The 21,686-nt window shown below is 41.9% G+C and overlaps 2 protein-coding genes across 3 annotated transcripts in view; one reads left to right on the top strand and one right to left on the bottom strand.

Moving 5' to 3' along the window:
* unm_hu7910 (un-named hu7910) overlaps positions 1-4,734 on the top strand; it is a 44,127-nt gene extending 39,393 nt beyond the window's left edge. For both annotated transcript variants that reach the window (XM_084108750.1, XM_084108751.1), the window contains exon 17: positions 3,777-4,734. In XM_084108750.1, the coding sequence (XP_083964876.1) occupies positions 3,777-3,927 (151 nt within the window). In that variant the 3' untranslated portion in view covers positions 3,928-4,734. The remainder of the gene's footprint in view (positions 1-3,776) is intronic.
* ggh (gamma-glutamyl hydrolase (conjugase, folylpolygammaglutamyl hydrolase)) overlaps positions 4,555-21,686 on the bottom strand; it is a 28,537-nt gene continuing 11,405 nt past the window's right edge. Inside the window, exons 8-9 of the mRNA XM_084108753.1 lie at positions 14,896-15,030; positions 4,555-4,959 (exon numbers count right to left, since the gene is read on the bottom strand). Of these exons, the coding sequence (XP_083964879.1) occupies positions 4,838-4,959; positions 14,896-15,030 (257 nt within the window). The 3' untranslated portion in view covers positions 4,555-4,837. The remainder of the gene's footprint in view (positions 4,960-14,895; positions 15,031-21,686) is intronic.

Here is a 21,686-nt window from a genome sequence, read left to right as displayed (position 1 = left end):
GACAAACCAGACCAGGTCAGCTTTACACACTCATTAACGCTGAACAAACCAGACCAGGTCAGCTTTACACACTCATTAACGCTGGACAAACCAGACCAGGTCAGCTTTACACACTCATTAACTCTGGACAAACCAGACCAGGTCAGCTTTACACACTCATTAACACTTTACACACCAGACCAGGTCAGATTTACACACTCATTAACACTTTACACACCAGACCAGGTCAGCTTTACACACTCATTAACACTTTACACACCAGACCAGGTCAGCTTTACACACTCATTAACACTTTACACACCAGACCAGGTCAGATTTACACACTCATTAACACTTTACACACCAGACCAGGTCAGCTTTACACACTCATTAACACTTTACAAACCAGACCAGGTCAGCTTTACACACTCATTAACACTGTACACACCAGACCAGGTCAGCTTTACACACTCATTAACACTTTACACACCAGACCAGGTCAGCTTTACACACTCATTAACGCTGGACAAACCAGACCAGGTCAGCTTTACACACTCATTAACACTTTACAAACCAGACCAGGTCAGCTTTACACACTCATTAACACTTTACAAACCAGACCAGGTCAGCTTTACACACTCATTAACACTTTACAAACCAGACCAGGTCAGCTTTACACACTCATTAACACTGAACAAACCAGACCAGGTCAGCTTTACACACTCATTAACTCTGGACGAACCAGACCAGGTCAGCTTTACACACTCATTAACACTGTACGAACCAGACCAGGTCAGCTTTACACACTCATTAACACTTTACAAACCAGACCAGGTCAGCTTTACACACTCATTAACACTGTACACACCAGACCAGGTCAGCTTTACACACTCATTAACATTTTACACACCAGACCAGGTCAGCTTTACACACTCATTAACGCTGGACAAACCAGACCAGGTCAGCTTTACACACTCATTAACACTTTACAAACCAGACCAGGTCAGCTTTACACACTCATTAACACTTTACAAACCAGACCAGGTCAGCTTTACACACTCATTAACACTTTACAAACCAGACCAGGTCAGCTTTACACACTCATTAACACTGAACAAACCAGACCAGGTCAGCTTTACACACTCATTAACTCTGGACGAACCAGACCAGGTCAGCTTTACACACTCATTAACACTGTACGAACCAGACCAGGTCAGCTTTACACACTCATTAACACTGTACGAACCAGACCAGGTCAGCTTTACACACTCATTAACACTTTACAAACCAGACCAGGTCAGCTTTACACACTCATTAACACTTTGCAAACCAGACCAGGTCAGCTTTACACACTCATTAACACTTTACAAACCAGACCAGGTCAGCTTTACACACTCATTAACACTGAACAAACCAGACCAGGTCAGCTTTACACACTCATTAACACTGTACAAACCAGACCAGGTCAGCTTTACACACTCATTAACACTGAACAAACCAGACCAGGTCAGCTTTACACACTCATTAACACTGAACAAACCAGACCAGGTCAGCTTTACACACTCATTAACACTGTACAAACCAGACCAGGTCAGCTTTACACACTCATTAACACTGAACAAACCAGACCAGGTCAGCTTTACACACTCATTAACACTGTACGAACCAGACCAGGTCAGCTTTACACACTCATTAACACTGTACGAACCAGACCAGGTCAGCTTTACACACTCATTAACACTGAACAAACCAGACCAGGTCAGCTTTACACACTCATTAACACTTTACAAACCAGACCAGGTCAGCTTTACACACTCATTAACACTGAACAAACCAGACCAGGTCAGCTTTACACACTCATTAACACTTTACAAACCAGACCAGGTCAGCTTTACACACTCATTAACACTGAACAAACCAGACCAGGTCAGCTTTACACACTCATTAACAGTGGACAAACCAGACCAGGTCAGCTTTACACACTCATTAACACTGTACGAACCAGACCAGGTCAGCTTTACACACTCATTAACACTGTACGAACCAGACCAGGTCAGCTTTACACACTCATTAACACTGTACGAACCAGACCAGGTCAGCTTTACACACTCATTAACACTGTACGAACCAGACCAGGTCAGCTTTACACACTCATTAACACTGAACAAACCAGACCAGGTCAGCTTTACACACTCATTAACACTTTACAAACCAGACCAGGTCAGCTTTACACACTCATTAACACTTTACAAACCAGACCAGGTCAGCTTTACACACTCATTAACACTGAACAAACCAGACCAGGTCAGCTTTACACACTCATTAACACTTTACAAACCAGACCAGGTCAGCTTTACACACTCATTAACACTGAACAAACCAGACCAGGTCAGCTTTACACACTCATTAACAGTGGACAAACCAGACCAGGTCAGCTTTACACACTCATTAACACTGTACGAACCAGACCAGGTCAGCTTTACACACTCATTAACACTGTACGAACCAGACCAGGTCAGCTTTACACACTCATTAACACTTTACAAACCAGACCAGGTCAGCTTTACACACTCATTAACACTGAACAAACCAGACCAGGTCAGCTTTACACACTCATTAACACTGTACGAACCAGACCAGGTCAGCTTTACACACTCATTAACACTGTAGAAACCAGACCAGGTCAGCTTTACACACTCATTAACACTTTACAAACCAGACCAGGTCAGCTTTACACACTCATTAACACTGTACGAACCAGACCAGGTCAGCTTTACACACTCATTAACACTGTACACACCAGACCAGGTCAGCTTTACACACTCATTAACACTGAACAAACCAGACCAGGTCAGCTTTACACACTCATTAACACTGGACAAACCAGACCAGGTCAGCTTTACACACTCATTAACACTGTACACACCAGACCAGGTCAGCTTTACACACTCATTAACACTGGACAAACCAGACCAGGTCAGCTTTACACACTCATTAACACAGTACACACCAGACCAGGTCAGCTTTACACACTCATTAACGCTGGACAAACCAGACCAGGTCAGCTTTACACACTCATTAACACTGTACAAACCAGACCAGGTCAGCTTTACACACTCATTAACACTGTAAAAACCAGACCAGGTCAGCTTTACACACTCATTAACACTGTACAAACCAGACCAGGTCAGCTTTGCACACTCATTAACACTGTACAAACCAGACCAGGTCAGCTTTACACACTCATTAACACTGTATTCATTACAATACTGGAGTTTTTAAATGTTTCAGCTTGTGTTGGGAGAATCGAAGCATTTCAGAGCTTTGAATCAGTTGATTCGCTACATGATTCACTGTTTGGAAGCGCTGGCGACCCCTGCTGGTCAAACAGTGTAAATGCAGTGAAAACTCAGTCAAAAGATCATGTTTTGCTGTATTTATACTGTTCAATGAATCATTTAGCGAATCAACTGATTCAAAGCTCTGAAACGCTTCGTTTCTCCCTACACTGGGGTTCACAGAGATCATCGCCCCCTAGTGGCGAAACATTGAAATTTCGAAGTGTTTAGAAACTGAAAAATCACGTGACTTTAGCAGTTTGAAGCAAAGGTTTCGAAGCTTCACAAAGCCTTTTTTCAGGGCCTACTATTGACAGGCTAAATGAACACTTACCAAGCAGCAAATGTGAATAAAAATTGGCGAGTGGATGAAACTTGGATAGTCTATTTTTTATTTTTTATTAGGAATTAATGTGTGGGATGACTCAATGTATTCAGTGACTGTTGATTGTGTTTCAGGGAGTGGGAAGAAGGAAAAGTATTAATATTTGACGACTCGTTTGAGCATGAAGTCTGGCAGGATGCAGAAACATTCAGACTCATCTTCATCGTGGACGTTTGGCACCCCGAGCTCAGCCAATCACAGAGGCAGACTCTCTCACCCATATAGAGGATAACAGCCAATCACAGACCTCGAAGAGCAGGTCAACAGCCAATCACAGAGGCAGACTCTCACCCATATAGAGGATAACAGCCAATCACAGACCCTGAAGAGCAGGTCAACAGCCAATCAGAGCGCTCTCTGCAGTTTTCATAAACCACAAACTTCCAAGGCAATGTGAATGTATAAGTTCTATGAATCATATTGTTTTTAGTTGTGCGTAACATGAGAACATAATCACCTAATATCCAAGATCTTAATTTTGTAAAGCAAATATGATTTGAAATCATGTTTCAGAAGGATGTGTTTTTTAGGGCTCAACAGTAATATTAAAGACAGATTTATAGATTATGTGAGATTGAAGGGTTAATTTACACAGTTATTGGAGAATTAAGAGATCAGAATATGAGAAAGTTGCTTTTGCTGTTTCTAACAGAAAAACTGAGACTTAAGTCACTTTTTTTTATAAAGTTATAGATATGATTGAGCATTGCACTGTATGTTGTGGGTTAAAGTTTGTGTATGTGTGAATATGAATACATAAATGATCATTAAGAGATAAAAACATCATCACTTCGTGCCTTTTTCCAACCGTAGAAACTATTAAGGTCAAGAATGAGTCAAAAGAAGTGAATATGACATTGTATTTTGCATAATGCATTTCTTTATTTTTCTGGGAATGTTTTCATCAGAGCACATGTTTTATTAACACTACAGATTCTACATGATTTTTTGTTTTGTACATGTACATGTTTGTTTACATGGCAAATGTTTGTTGTTTGTTTTGATTGTGAATTATTAAATTCTGAAAAAACATCCTCTCCATCATAATTCAGTTTGATTGATCATCTTCACGTCACAGTTGTGCAGTTTCAATTTGTGCATTAAATGAAATAATAATAATGATGAAATGATTTCCCTAATCAAAGTAATAGATCTGTTCAAAGGCACTGAGTGTTCCAGTGTACTCCGGTTTATAGTTGTAGATCAAGGCTTTCCTCTCCTCCGTCACACTGGGGAAACTGTGGAGACTCTTCCTCGCTGCAAAACAGAAAGTTATTATTCATAATGTGTTCATTCATTCATTAGACGAGGCAAAACTGTCAATGGTGAGATTTTGTGGCTTCTCATTAAGTGTTTTTCAGACGAGTGGACAGAAAACATCCAAAATACACTTTTAACTGCATCTTTTAGTTCACTTTATCAAATATATTTGCGTCTGTAGATTTTAATTGCAGTTTAAATCTTTAAAGGCCAAGTTTTATCTTCTCTTCAGTGACACTGACACACCGAACTTTACAGTTTTATTCTGGTCTATATTCTGAAGGTTTTTACACAAGGGTTTGTTCATATGTAATCTTCCTGATTTTATACAACATTTTATTCCTAAAAATAAGGTGAAAATGTATTTATTTTTGGCTGTTGACGGTATTTTCTGATTTATGGAGTGATTAAAAGAGAAACCAAAATCTTCTCTGTAAAAACTTTGACATATATATATATATATATATACAAGAATTTTGAAACTGACTTTATCCAATGTTCAGAGTTGTTCTAGAAGTATACAAATTGGTGCATATTTAATTAGATAACACCTCATTTGCATATTAAACATTACATTTCAGAAAACTTGTAATATAAAAATTGTTTGTAATTATTAATGTAATGAATCAAATGAAGTATGGTGATATCTATAAGTTAAAAAAAAGTTAATTTTTATTTTATTTTTGCCTGTTGACAGTATTTTCTGCTTTATGGAGTGATAAAAAGAGAAACCCAAAATTCCCCTTTGTAAAAACTTTGACATTATATATATATATATATAAAGAAACAAGAATTTTGAACCTGACTTCATCCAATGTTCAGATTTTTGTTTTAAAACGTTATGCAAATGAGTGCATATTTAATTAGATAATGCCTCATTTGCATATTCAAACATAACATTTCAGAAAACTTGTAATACAAATTTTTCTTTGCAATTATTAATGTAATGAATCAGCTGGTGAAGTATGGTGATATCTATTAGTTATTTCTGTACCCTATTCACCAGCGGTGTCTCGCCTTAAAGGAATCAAACGGTAAATGAATATAATACGCAGCGAGTAAACGCAGATTGAGTGTGATACCCTCGCTGATGAAGAAGTGTGTGTTGTAGAGACACAGACTGAGTGTGATACCCTCGCTGATGAAGAAGTGTGTGTTGTAGAGACGCAGATTGAGTGTGATACCCTCGCTGATGAAGAAGTGTGTGTTGTAGAGACGCAGACTGAGTGTGATACCCTCGCTGATGAAGAAGTGTGTGTTGTAGAGACACAGACTGAGTGTGATACCCTCGCTGATGAAGAAGTGTGTGTTGTAGAGACACAGACTGAGTGTGATACCCTCGCTGATGAAGAAGTGTGTGTTGTAGAGACGCAGACTGAGTGTGATACCCTCGCTGATGAAGAAGTGTGTGTTGTAGAGACAGACTGAGTGTGATACCCTCGCTGATGAAGAAGTGTGTGTTGTAGAGACACAGATTGAGTGTGATACCCTCGCTGATGAAGAAGTGTGTGTTGTAGAGACACAGATTGAGTGTGATACCCTCGCTGATGAAGAAGTGTGTGTTGTAGAGACACAGACTGAGTGTGATACCCTCGCTGATGAAGAAGTGTGTGTTGTAGAGACACAGACTGAGTGTGATACCCTCGCTGATGAAGAAGTGTGTGTTGTAGAGACAGACTGAGTGTGATACCCTCGCTGATGAAGAAGTGTGTGTTGTAGAGACGCAGACTGAGTGTGATACCCTCGCTGATGAAGAAGTGTGTGTTGTAGAGACGCAGACTGAGTGTGATACCCTCGCTGATGAAGAAGTGTGTGTTGTAGAGACGCAGACTGAGTGTGATACCCTCGCTGATGAAGAAGTGTGTGTTGTAGAGACGCAGACTGAGTGTGATACCCTCGCTGATGAAGAAGTGTGTGTTGTAGAGACAGACTGAGTGTGATACCCTCGCTGATGAAGAAGTGTGTGTTGTAGAGACGCAGACTGAGTGTGATACCCTCGCTGATGAAGATGTGTGTGTTGTAGAGACGCAGACTGAGTGTGATACCCTCGCTGATGAAGATGTGTGTGTTGTAGAGACGCAGATTGAGTGTGATACCCTCGCTGATGAAGAAGTGTGTGTTGTAGAGACACAGATTGAGTGTGATACCCTCGCTGATGAAGAAGTGTGTGTTGTAGAGACAGATTGAGTGTGATACCCTCGCTGATGAAGAAGTGTGTGTTGTAGAGACACAGATTGAGTGTGATACCCTCGCTGATGAAGAAGTGTGTGTTGTAGAGACAGACTGAGTGTGATACCCTCGCTGATGAAGAAGTGTGTGTTGTAGAGACAGACTGAGTGTGATACCCTCGCTGATGAAGAAGTGTGTGTTGTAGAGACGCAGACTGAGTGTGATACCCTCGCTGATGAAGAAGTGTGTGTTGTAGAGACAGATTGAGTGTGATACCCTCGCTGATGAAGAAGTGTGTGTTGTAGAGACAGATTGAGTGTGATACCCTCGCTGATGAAGAAGTGTGTGTTGTAGAGACACAGATTGAGTGTGATACCCTCGCTGATGAAGAAGTGTGTGTTGTAGAGACACAGTTTGAGTGTGATACCCTCGCTGATGAAGAAGTGTGTGTTGTAGAGACACAGACTGAGTGTGATACCCTCGCTGATGAAGAAGTGTGTGTTGTAGAGACACAGTTTGAGTGTGATACCCTCGCTGATGAAGAAGTGTGTGTTGTAGAGACACAGATTGAGTGTGATACCCTCGCTGATGAAGAAGTGTGTGTTGTAGAGACACAGTTTGAGTGTGATACCCTCGCTGATGAAGAAGTGTGTGTTGTAGAGACACAGATTGAGTGTGATACCCTCGCTGATGAAGAAGTGTGTTGTAGAGACAGATTGAGTGTGATACCCTCGCTGATGAAGAAGTGTGTGTTGTAGAGACACAGACTGAGTGTGATACCCTCGCTGATGAAGAAGTGTGTGTTGTAGAGACACAGACTGAGTGTGATACCCTCGCTGATGAAGAAGTGTGTGTTGTAGAGACACAGACTGAGTGTGATACCCTCGCTGATGAAGAAGTGTGTGTTGTAGAGACACAGATTGAGTGTGATACCCTCGCTGATGAAGAAGTGTGTGTTGTAGAGACACAGACTGAGTGTGATACCCTCGCTGATGAAGAAGTGTGTGTTGTAGAGACGCAGATTGAGTGTGATACCCTCGCTGATGAAGAAGTGTGTGTTGTAGAGACACAGTTTGAGTGTGATACCCTCGCTGATGAAGAAGTGTGTGTTGTAGAGACACAGTTTGAGTGTGATACCCTCGCTGATGAAGAAGTGTGTGTTGTAGAGACACAGACTGAGTGTGATACCCTCGCTGATGAAGAAGTGTGTGTTGTAGAGACACAGATTGAGTGTGATACCCTCGCTGATGAAGAAGTGTGTGTTGTAGAGACACAGACTGAGTGTGATACCCTCGCTGATGAAGAAGTGTGTGTTGTAGAGACACAGTTTGAGTGTGATACCCTCGCTGATGAAGAAGTGTGTGTTGTAGAGACACAGTTTGAGTGTGATACCCTCGCTGATGAAGAAGTGTGTGTTGTAGAGACACAGTTTGAGTGTGATACCCTCGCTGATGAAGAAGTGTGTGTTGTAGAGACACAGATTGAGTGTGATACCCTCGCTGATGAAGAAGTGTGTGTTGTAGAGACACAGACTGAGTGTGATACCCTCGCTGATGAAGAAGTGTGTGTTGTAGAGACACAGATTGAGTGTGATACCCTCGCTGATGAAGAAGTGTGTGTTGTAGAGACACAGTTTGAGTGTGATACCCTCGCTGATGAAGAAGTGTGTGTTGTAGAGACAGATTGAGTGTGATACCCTCGCTGATGAAGAAGTGTGTGTTGTAGAGACGCAGATTGAGTGTGATACCCTCGCTGATGAAGAAGAGTGTGTTGTAGAGACACAGACTGAGTGTGATACCCTCGCTGATGAAGAAGTGTGTGTTGTAGAGACAGATTGAGTGTGATACCCTCGCTGATGAAGAAGTGTGTGTTGTAGAGACGCAGACTGAGTGTGATACCCTCGCTGATGAAGAAGTGTGTGTTGTAGAGACACAGTTTGAGTGTGATACCCTCGCTGATGAAGAAGTGTGTGTTGTAGAGACACAGATTGAGTGTGATACCCTCGCTGATGAAGAAGTGTGTGTTGTAGAGACGCAGACTGAGTGTGATACCCTCGCTGATGAAGAAGTGTGTGTTGTAGAGACACAGATTGAGTGTGATACCCTCGCTGATGAAGAAGTGTGTGTTGTAGAGACACAGTTTGAGTGTGATACCCTCGCTGATGAAGAAGTGTGTGTTGTAGAGACAGATTGAGTGTGATACCCTCGCTGATGAAGAAGTGTGTGTTGTAGAGACAGATTGAGTGTGATACCCTCGCTGATGAAGAAGTGTGTGTTGTAGAGACACAGTTTGAGTGTGATACCCTCGCTGATGAAGAAGTGTGTGTTGTAGAGACACAGACTGAGTGTGATACCCTCGCTGATGAAGAAGTGTGTGTTGTAGAGACGCAGATTGAGTGTGATACCCTCGCTGATGAAGAAGTGTGTGTTGTAGAGACACAGACTGAGTGTGATACCCTCGCTGATGAAGAAGTGTGTGTTGTAGAGACACAGACTGAGTGTGATACCCTCGCTGATGAAGAAGTGTGTGTTGTAGAGACACAGACTGAGTGTGATACCCTCGCTGATGAAGAAGTGTGTGTTGTAGAGACACAGACTGAGTGTGATACCCTCGCTGATGAAGAAGTGTGTGTTGTAGAGACAGATTGAGTGTGATACCCTCGCTGATGAAGAAGTGTGTGTTGTAGAGACACAGTTTGAGTGTGATACCCTCGCTGATGAAGAAGTGTGTGTTGTAGAGACACAGACTGAGTGTGATACCCTCGCTGATGAAGAAGTGTGTGTTGTAGAGACAGATTGAGTGTGATACCCTCGCTGATGAAGAAGTGTGTGTTGTAGAGACACAGATTGAGTGTGATACCCTCGCTGATGAAGAAGTGTGTGTTGTAGAGACACAGATTGAGTGTGATACCCTCGCTGATGAAGAGGTGTGTGTTGTAGAGACACAGATTGAGTGTGATACCCTCGCTGATGAAGAAGTGTGTGTTGTAGAGACAGATTGAGTGTGATACCCTCGCTGATGAAGAAGTGTGTGTTGTAGAGACACAGATTGAGTGTGATACCCTCGCTGATGAAGAAGTGTGTGTTGTAGAGACAGATTGAGTGTGATACCCTCGCTGATGAAGAAGTGTGTGTTGTAGAGACACAGATTGAGTGTGATACCCTCGCTGATGAAGAAGTGTGTGTTGTAGAGACACAGATTGAGTGTGATACCCTCGCTGATGAAGAAGTGTGTGTTGTAGAGACAGATTGAGTGTGATACCCTCGCTGATGAAGAAGTGTGTGTTGTAGAGACACAGTTTGAGTGTGATACCCTCGCTGATGAAGAAGTGTGTGTTGTAGAGACACAGATTGAGTGTGATACCCTCGCTGATGAAGAAGTGTGTGTTGTAGAGACACAGACTGAGTGTGATACCCTCGCTGATGAAGAAGTGTGTGTTGTAGAGACACAGATTGAGTGTGATACCCTCGCTGATGAAGAAGTGTGTGTTGTAGAGACACAGATTGAGTGTGATACCCTCGCTGATGAAGAAGTGTGTGTTGTAGAGACACAGTTTGAGTGTGATACCCTCGCTGATGAAGAAGTGTGTGTTGTAGAGACACAGATTGAGTGTGATACCCTCGCTGATGAAGAAGTGTGTGTTGTAGAGACACAGATTGAGTGTGATACCCTCGCTGATGAAGAAGTGTGTGTTGTAGAGACGCAGACTGAGTGTGATACCCTCGCTGATGAAGAAGTGTGTGTTGTAGAGACACAGACTGAGTGTGATACCCTCGCTGATGAAGAAGTGTGTGTTGTAGAGACAGACTGAGTGTGATACCCTCGCTGATGAAGAAGTGTGTGTTGTAGAGACAGATTGAGTGTGATACCCTCGCTGATGAAGAAGTGTGTGTTGTAGAGACACAGACTGAGTGTGATACCCTCGCTGATGAAGAAGAGTGTGTTGTAGAGACACAGACTGAGTGTGATACCCTCGCTGATGAAGAAGTGTGTGTTGTAGAGACAGATTGAGTGTGATACCCTCGCTGATGAAGAAGTGTGTGTTGTAGAGACACAGTTTGAGTGTGATACCCTCGCTGATGAAGAAGTGTGTGTTGTAGAGACACAGTTTGAGTGTGATACCCTCGCTGATGAAGAAGTGTGTGTTGTAGAGACACAGATTGAGTGTGATACCCTCGCTGATGAAGAAGTGTGTGTTGTAGAGACACAGACTGAGTGTGATACCCTCGCTGATAAAGAAGTGTGTGTTGTAGAGACGCAGACTGAGTGTGATACCCTCGCTGATGAAGAAGTGTGTGTTGTAGAGACGCAGACTGAGTGTGATACCCTCGCTGATGAAGAAGTGTGTGTTGTAGAGACGCAGACTGAGTGTGATACCCTCGCTGATGAAGAAGTGTGTGTTGTAGAGACGCAGACTGAGTGTGATACCCTCGCTGATGAAGAAGTGTGTGTTGTAGAGACACAGTTTGAGTGTGATACCCTCGCTGATGAAGAAGTGTGTGTTGTAGAGACAGATTGAGTGTGATACCCTCGCTGATGAAGAAGTGTGTGTTGTAGAGACGCAGACTGAGTGTGATACCCTCGCTGATGAAGAAGTGTGTGTTGTAGAGACAGATTGAGTGTGATACCCTCGCTGATGAAGAAGTGTGTGTTATAGAGACAGACTGAGTGTGATACCCTCGCTGATGAAGAAGTGTGTGTTGTAGAGACACAGATTGAGTGTGATACCCTCGCTGATGAAGAAGTGTGTGTTGTAGAGACACAGACTGAGTGTGATACCCTCGCTGATGAAGAAGTGTGTGTTGTAGAGACACAGACTGAGTGTGATACCCTCGCTGATGAAGAAGTGTGTGTTGTAGAGACAGACTGAGTGTGATACCCTCGCTGATGAAGAAGTGTGTGTTGTAGAGACAGATTGAGTGTGATACCCTCGCTGATGAAGAAGTGTGTGTTATAGAGACAGACTGAGTGTGATACCCTCGCTGATGAAGAAGTGTGTGTTGTAGAGACACAGATTGAGTGTGATACCCTCGCTGATGAAGAAGTGTGTGTTGTAGAGACACAGTTTGAGTGTGATACCCTCGCTGATGAAGAAGTGTGTGTTGTAGAGACGCAGACTGAGTGTGATACCCTCGCTGATGAAGAAGTGTGTGTTGTAGAGACACAGTTTGAGTGTGATACCCTCGCTGATGAAGAAGTGTGTGTTGTAGAGACGCAGACTGAGTGTGATACCCTCGCTGATGAAGAAGTGTGTGTTGTAGAGACACAGATTGAGTGTGATACCCTCGCTGATGAAGAAGTGTGTGTTGTAGAGACGCAGACTGAGTGTGATACCCTCGCTGATGAAGAAGTGTGTGTTGTAGAGACGCAGACTGAGTGTGATACCCTCGCTGATGAAGAAGTGTGTGTTGTAGAGACAGATTGAGTGTGATACCCTCGCTGATGAAGAAGTGTGTGTTGTAGAGACACAGATTGAGTGTGATACCCTCGCTGATGAAGAAGTGTGTGTTGTAGAGACGCAGACTGAGTGTGATACCCTCGCTGATGAAGAAGTGTGTGTTGTAGAGACAGATTGAGTGTGATACCCTCGCTGATGAAGAAGTGTGTGTTGTAGAGACACAGACTGAGTGTGATACCCTCGCTGATGAAGAAGTGTGTGTTGTAGAGACACAGACTGAGTGTGATACCCTCGCTGATGAAGAAGTGTGTGTTGTAGAGACACAGACTGAGTGTGATACCCTCGCTGATGAAGAAGTGTGTGTTGTAGAGACACAGACTGAGTGTGATACCCTCGCTGATGAAGAAGTGTGTGTTGTAGAGACACAGACTGAGTGTGATACCCTCGCTGATGAAGAAGTGTGTGTTGTAGAGACACAGATTGAGTGTGATACCCTCGCTGATGAAGAAGTGTGTGTTGTAGAGACACAGATTGAGTGTGATACCCTCGCTGATGAAGAAGTGTGTGTTGTAGAGACACAGATTGAGTGTGATACCCTCGCTGATGAAGAAGAGTGTGTTGTAGAGACACAGATTGAGTGTGATACCCTCGCTGATGAAGAAGTGTGTGTTGTAGAGACACAGACTGAGTGTGATACCCTCGCTGATGAAGAAGTGTGTGTTGTAGAGACAGATTGAGTGTGATACCCTCGCTGATGAAGAAGTGTGTGTTGTAGAGACACAGTTTGAGTGTGATACCCTCGCTGATGAAGAAGTGTGTGTTGTAGAGACACAGACTGAGTGTGATACCCTCGCTGATGAAGAAGTGTGTGTTGTAGAGACACAGACTGAGTGTGATACCCTCGCTGATGAAGTGTGTGTTGTAGAGACACAGACTGAGTGTGATACCCTCGCTGATGAAGTGTGTGTTGTAGAGACACAGACTGAGTGTGATACCCTCGCTGATGAAGAAGTGTGTGTTGTAGAGACAGATTGAGTGTGATACCCTCGCTGATGAAGAAGTGTGTGTTGTAGAGACGCAGACTGAGTGTGATACCCTCGCTGATGAAGAAGTGTGTGTTGTAGAGACGCAGACTGAGTGTGATACCCTCGCTGATGAAGAAGTGTGTGTTGTAGAGACACAGATTGAGTGTGATACCCTCGCTGATGAAGAAGTGTGTGTTGTAGAGACACAGATTGAGTGTGATACCCTCGCTGATGAAGAAGTGTGTGTTGTAGAGACACAGATTGAGTGTGATACCCTCGCTGATGAAGAAGTGTGTGTTGTAGAGACACAGATTGAGTGTGATACCCTCGCTGATGAAGAAGTGTGTGTTGTAGAGACGCAGACTGAGTGTGATACCCTCGCTGATGAAGAAGTGTGTGTTGTAGAGACGCAGACTGAGTGTGATACCCTCGCTGATGAAGAAGTGTGTGTTGTAGAGACGCAGACTGAGTGTGATACCCTCGCTGATGAAGAAGTGTGTGTTGTAGAGACACAGATTGAGTGTGATACCCTCGCTGATGAAGAAGTGTGTGTTGTAGAGACACAGACTGAGTGTGATACCCTCGCTGATGAAGAAGTGTGTGTTGTAGAGACACAGATTGAGTGTGATACCCTCGCTGATGAAGAAGTGTGTGTTGTAGAGACAGATTGAGTGTGATACCCTCGCTGATGAAGAAGTGTGTGTTGTAGAGACGCAGACTGAGTGTGATACCCTCGCTGATGAAGAAGTGTGTGTTGTAGAGACGCAGACTGAGTGTGATACCCTCGCTGATGAAGAAGTGTGTGTTGTAGAGACACAGATTGAGTGTGATACCCTCGCTGATGAAGAAGTGTGTGTTGTAGAGACGCAGACTGAGTGTGATACCCTCGCTGATGAAGAAGTGTGTGTTGTAGAGACACAGTTTGAGTGTGATACCCTCGCTGATGAAGAAGTGTGTGTTGTAGAGACACAGATTGAGTGTGATACCCTCGCTGATGAAGAAGTGTGTGTTGTAGAGACAGATTGAGTGTGATACCCTCGCTGATGAAGAAGTGTGTGTTGTAGAGACACAGATTGAGTGTGATACCCTCGCTGATGAAGAAGTGTGTGTTGTAGAGACACAGATTGAGTGTGATACCCTCGCTGATGAAGAAGTGTGTGTTGTAGAGACACAGTTTGAGTGTGATACCCTCGCTGATGAAGAAGTGTGTGTTGTAGAGACACAGTTTGAGTGTGATACCCTCGCTGATGAAGAAGTGTGTGTTGTAGAGACACAGTTTGAGTGTGATACCCTCGCTGATGAAGAAGTGTGTGTTATAGAGACACAGTTTGAGTGTGATACCCTCGCTGATGAAGAAGTGTGCGGTGTAGAAACCGGTCTCAGCGGCTCGGCCCGAGTGCGGGATGTACCGACGCCTCCACTCAAACGCATTTTTCTCCGGATGCCATTGAGTCGCGTAGATGGGGAAATCATACGCTGTGAAAACACACGAGAGACGGTCGTGAAAACAACATCATTTCTGCTATATATTCTATAAAGGCGCAGAAAACACACACGACACACACTACCAGTCGGGATCTGCACACATACGTTTGGGATCTGTACGATTTTTTATGTTTTTTTTAAAGAAAAGTCTCTTCTGCTCATCAAGGCTGCATTTATTGGATTAAAAATACGAAAAAAAAAGAAAAAAAAATGTAATATTTTTAAATATTTAAAATATCTGTTTTCTATGTGAATATATAGTAAAGTGTAATTTATTCCTGTGATCAAAGCTGAATGTTCAGATATTTACATTTTAAAAGAACAGCATTTATCTGAAATAGAATCTTTTGTAACATTATGCAGTAAATGTCTTTACTGTCACTTTTGATCAATTTAATGCGTCCTCGCTGAATAAAAGTATTAATTTCTTACATTCCTTTCCAAAAAAAAAATATATTTCTGACCCCAAACTTTTGAACGGTCGTGTTTAATGTTAAAGAAGATTCTATTGCAGATAAATGCTGTTCTTTTGAACTTTCTATTAATCAGAGAATCCTGAAATAAAAATGTAAATAACTGTTTTCAACATTGATAATAATCATAAATATTTCTTGATCATCAAATCTTCATATTAGAGTGATTTCTGAAGGATCATGTGACACTGAAGACTGGAGTAATGATGCTGAACATTCAGCTTTGATCACAGGAATAAATTACACTTTACCAGAGCCCGTCTACGGAGAGCCTGGCCACTCCCTATTAAGTCCTATTGTACCGAATGTTGGTTGTAGTTCCACCAGAGCTCCACTGGGGGCGATCGCCCATGAGTGCAGAATGAATGGGAGTCTATGGGGCTAGACGGCTAAATTCGTCTCTTTCACCCGATTGCCGTTGAGAAATCTCAGATTTGATTGTAGGTTTTGCAAGTTCAACATGGGTTATAGGTCGACAGTTGAATGAACGAGTACTTATGTCCTTTCGATTTCTTACAGGTTGAGTTGTTGTTGCCCATAACACACTAGCATTCTGTTAATGAACGCTGATTGGTCAGTGAAGGACTGATTACGACCAGAGATATGCTTGATGGCATCGTGGCGTCTGAAGCGGGACCAGAAACAAACAAAACAAAAACTCTTCTAGCACGTGTGTTTGCCTGTGTCAGCTGTGTTGTGCGTTTCCCTGTGTCGGCTGTGTTGTGCGTTTGCCTGTGTCGGCTGTGTTGTGCGTTTGCCTGTGTCGGCTGTGTTGTGCGTTTGCCTGTGTCGGCTGTGTTGTGCGTTTCCCTGTGTCGGCTGTGTTGTGCGTTTGCCTGTGTCGGCTGTGTTGTGCGTTTGCCTGTGTCGGCTGTGTTGTGCGTTTGCCTGTGTCGGCTGTGTTGTGCGTTTGCCTGTGTCGGCTGTGTTGTGCGTTTGCCTGTGTCGGCTGTGTTGTGCGTTTGCCTGTGTCGGCTGTGTTGTGCGTTTGCCTGTGTCGGCTGTGTTGTGCGTTTCCCTGTGTCGGCTGTGTTGTGCGTTTCCCTGTGTCGGCTGTGTTGTGCGTTTCCCTGTGTCGGCTGTGTTGTGCGTTTGCCTGTGTCGGCTGTGTTGTGCGTTTGCCTGTGTCGGCTGTGTTGTGCGTTTGCCTGTGTCGGCTGTGTTGTGCGTTTCCCTGTGTCGGCTGTGTTGTGCGTTTCCCTGTGTCGGCTGTGTTGTGCGTTTCCCTGTGTCGGCTGTGTTGTGCGTTTCCCTGTGTCGGCTGTGTTGTGCGTTTGCCTGTGTCGGCTGTGTTGTGCGTTTGCCTGTGTCGGCTGTGTTGTGCGTTTGCCTGTGTCGGCTGTGTTGTGCGTTTCCCTGTGTCGGCTGTGTTGTGCGTTTGCCTGTGTCGGCTGTGTTGTGCGTTTGCCTGTTTCGGCTGTGTTGTGCGTTTGCCTGTGTCGGCTGTGTTGTGCGTTTGCCTGTGTCGGCTGTGTTGTGCGTTTGCCTGTGTCGGCTGTGTTGTGCGTTTGCCTGTGTCAGCTGTGAGGTGAGCTGAAGGATTGCCGTAAAGCAGTATCTCTGGTCGTACGATGTGTATGACGTCATTGACACTTTAAAAGACTTTTTAAAGCAAATAAGTGACTCTAAAAAATCTAACACCCCGCAGTGTGTAATTTCTTTGCATCTCCTTTCGAATACAACATTCAAATTACTAGACAAAAAATTATATCCTGAGAAAAGTGGATTTTGAGGGGTATAGCGCCATAGACCTCCATTCATTCTGCACTCGTCCTGTGAGCGCCCTCATGTGGAGCCAGAGTGGAACTGCAGCCAGTTCAGAAGCCGGAAGTTTGCTGAGAGTGGACGTTCTCCCCTTATTAGACATTTTCTGACTTTACTATATATTCACATAGAAAACATTTATTTTAAATTGTTTTTTTGTTGTTGATTTTTTAATCAAATAAATGCAGCCTTGATGAGCCGTTGCTCTATAGTGTTCTTCATCAACAGGCACTTGCGCCCCCTGCTGGTGAGGAGGAGTAACAGATGGAGATGATCAATCGGTAATCCACTGATATTCCTGCCGTCCCGGGTGTCAAATGTTGAATTTTCTGTCGAATTTGAACCACTGAATTTATGGAAGCGAATTAAAATGGAGCAAAAATAGCCTGTTGAATATTATAGGTTGTATTTTTAAACAGAATGAACATTTTGGAAGTGAAATCTGAAAGGTGAATATGGATTATTGAATTTTTTATTTATTATTATTATTTTTTTTATTAATCGTCGGTTATTTTAATACACATGCACATACAAATACAGTCTCAGCTATACAGTAAGAAATAATGGGAAATATACAAACAAGTAAACAAATTGACATAATCGGGCTAGGGACTAAATATGCGCCATAAAATAGAGAGTCAAGTGAAATTATTAATGTAGCACCAAAAAGGTGTCCATAACAGCCAAAAATCATCAGACTTTTGATGTATATCATAGGTGAGTTTCTCGAGAGGAAATAATGTACATGCTTGAGACAACCACATTTTAGAGGATGGTACCTGAGGAGATGACCACAATAAAAGTATGCATTTCTTTGCCAGATAAACCAAAATTAGAAACAAGTGTTTGGTGTGGAAGTCCAACGCATTCTCTACTCCTCCATATAATAAATAAAATTCCAGAGAAAAACACAATTTCAACTTAAAGAGCCTTTGTAGAAAATTATGTACTTTCTTCCAAAAAGAAATGATTTTGTCGCAATACCAAAAACAGTGAAGGAATGTTCCTTTGCATTTTTTACAGTTAAAACAAAGATCAGAGGAGTTTTTGTAAATCTTTTTCAGACGTAAAGGTGTGAGATAAACTCTGTTAATGAATTTATAATTGAGTTCATGAATACCCAATGAAGTACATTTAGAGTACAAATTGTTACATATTTCAGACCAATCTGTATCTTCAATTTCGTGACCTAAATCTTTTTCCCACACATTCTTTAAACTCTCGAAAGAAGATGTACATGAGTAAGATAGAGCTTTGTATATTTTGGATATTAACCCCTTGGAAAAACTGCTCGTTACAATTTGCTCTATGGCAGCAAGTTCAAATCTCAATTTACCCTTATCAAACAAGGATTTTATGAAATGACGCAGCTGAAGGTATTTAAAAAAATTGGATTGCGGTATGTTATACTGGTTGGAAATTTCTTGGAAAGATTTTAGTGTACTGCCTGTAAAGAGGCACGATAACTTTAAAATCCCTTATTTAGACCAATCTGAAAGGCCAATATTTTGTAAAGATACAGGGAAATCAGGATTAAAAGCAATAGGCGAAAACAAAGTGATATTAGCTGGAATTTTAAAATACTTTTTTATGTCTCCCCAAGTCAAAAGAGTGTTTGAGATGATGAAATTTGTTGAAACGCATTCAAGTTTTTTAATATTTATAATAAAAGGCAAGAATTTTATTGGGAGAGGAGCACAGGCTGTTGCCTTCATATTGAACCATTTAGAGTCTGTCCTTTCGCTGTACCAGCTAACCATATGTTTCACCTGTGCTGACCAAAAGTAAAGGCGTAAATTTGGTAAAGCGACTCCTCCCATTTCTTTTGGTTTCATTAATTTATTAAGGTTAATTCTGGGCATTTTATGGTTCCATATAAATTTAGAAAAGTGCTTATTGATATCTTTAAAAAAAGTATTAGGTAAGTAACAAGGAAGCGATTGAAATAAATATAAAAATTTAGGGAGAATATTCATTCTAATCACATTAATCCTACCCAAAAAAGAAATAGGAAGTGTCCTCCAAATGTTAAGGTCTTTTTTAATAACTTCAAAAAGAGGGGCATAATTTTCTTTAAATAAATCCTTAAGTATTGGTGTAATAAATATGCCAAGATATTTAAAACCAACAGAAGTAATTTTAAAGGGTGAAAGGGATGAAAGATCAAGTATATTAGGGATATGGAAAGAGAGTGCCATAGATTTTGACAGGTTAATTTTATATCCGGATAAAATACTATAATCTGAAATACATTTTAATATCGCTGGGATTGACCTATCTGCTTCAGAAATATACAGCAGCACATCGTCTGCATATAAAGAAATCCGATGTTCTTCGTCCCCTACAGTTATTCCAAAAAGATGTTGGCATTGCCTTATAGATTCAGCTAGTGGTTCAATTACAAGGGCAAAGAGCAGGGGTGAGAGAGGGCACCCCTGTCTTGTACCTCTTTCTATGTCAAAAGGTTTTGAGGTTAGGCCATTCGTAGTCACAGTAGCTTGAGGGCTAGCATAAAGCAATTTTATCAGGTCAATGAATTTGGGACCTAGATTAAATCTCTTAAGGGTGGCAAACAGAAACTTCCATTCGACTCGGTCGAAGGCTTTTTCTGCGTCAAGGGAAATAATAAGGGATGGAGTTTTACGTGCTTGTATTGAATTTATAACATTTAAAAGTCGACGAATGTTGTCTGTGCCAAAACGTGATTTTATGAATCCTGTCTGGTCTGGCTTAATAACCTGTGGTAACACAGTTTCAAGTCTGCGAGCAAGTATTTTGGCAAGTATTTTGTAATCGGTATTCAGGAGACTTATTGGTCTATAAGAGGCACAGTCTTGAAGATCTTTGTCTTTTTTAGGGATTAAACAAATAGATGCTGTTTTCCATGACTCAGGAGCCACTCCGCGATCTAATGCATTTTGGAGGGCGGGTATTAAAATTGGAGAAAGTTCTGGCCAGAATTTTTTATAAAATTCACAAGGGAACCCGTCCGGGCCTGGAGATTTATTTGACGGCATAGAATGGATTGCGCTAAAAACTTCTTCTGGTGACAAAGGTGAATCTAAAAATGTCCTATCTTTATCAGAAATAGTTGAAAGAGGAATTCTATCTAAGAATTCAGTAATATCAGATTGCCCCGCAGTAACTTGTGATTTATATAATGTTTCGTAAAAGTTTCTAAATAATTTGTTAATTGAAGCAGCATCATATGTAATTGACGCATCTGGAGTCTTCATTGATTTAATTGTTCTCTCATTCTGTGTTTTTTTAATTAGATGGGCCAATATTCTATTAGGTTTATTTGCGTATTCATGGTACGTTTGTTTTGAAAAAAAAAAAAGTTTTTTAATGTGGTTTGTGTGGTCCAGATTAAGTTCCGCTCTGGCTCGACATAGCTGAGCCCAGTTTGTTTGAGTAGGGGCTGTACTATGTAAACATTCCAGTCTCTTTACTTCCTTTTCTAACTCCTGCCTTTTTCTAGACCAAATTCGTTTGTATGCAGAGGTATAAGATATGATATGGCCTCTAATTGTAGCTTTAGCAGCATCCCAAATAGTTGCCGATGATACTGGCGAATTTTCATTATCTGTCCAATAATTTTTTAGCCCTTCCCGAATTGAATCACAAAACAATAGATCATTCAACATGGAAGAATTAAATCTCCAGACCCTTGTGGTCCTGTGTACGTTTAGCGTCATGTCTATGTAGACTGGAGCATGATCGGACAAAACAATTGAGCCAATCTGGCATGCAGATACTGCATGAAGATATTGAATGGGGATCAAAATGTAATCTAATCTAGAATACGAGCCATGAGGATTAGAGTAAAAAGTGTATTCTTTACTTCCCCCATTAAATTCTCTCCAAACATCAGAGATTCCAGACTCGTTACAAAGTTCCTTGAGGACCAGGGATGCTATAGGGTGGGTGAGTGTTTCTGAAGTGGATTTATCCATTTTTTGATCCATGACGCAGTTAAAGTCACCAGCACACAGTCCCAAGCCCTTGCAGTACTGATTAAACAAAAGTATAACTTTAGATATAAATTCAGGGAATCCTCGTTTGGAGCGTAAACATTAAGTATAGTGATAGGTTGCCCATATACTGTGCCTGTAATTAACACATATCTTCCATCTGGGTCGTTAATCTGATGTTCTAGAATTAAAGGGAAATGCCTACTGATTAAAATAATTGTACCTCTCTTCCTGGTGTTTGCTTTACACGATGAGAAGAATATCTGTCCAACCCAATCCCGTTTTAATTTTAAGTGTTCTGAATCAGATAAATGAGTCTCTTGTAGCATAGCGATAGTAGTTCTTTGTTTTTTCAGATAGGTTAATATTTTTTTCCTCTTAATCACATGTCCCAGCCCTTTAACGTTCCATGTAATAACCCTGGTCGTATTGTACG

This window comes from Abramis brama (assembly GCF_963993115.1).
Source record: "Abramis brama genome assembly, chromosome: 3".
Lineage (NCBI taxonomy): Eukaryota > Metazoa > Chordata > Actinopteri > Cypriniformes > Leuciscidae > Abramis > Abramis brama.
Note: the sequence above shows the minus strand (reverse complement) of the source record. Positions and strands in the feature narration are given on the sequence as shown.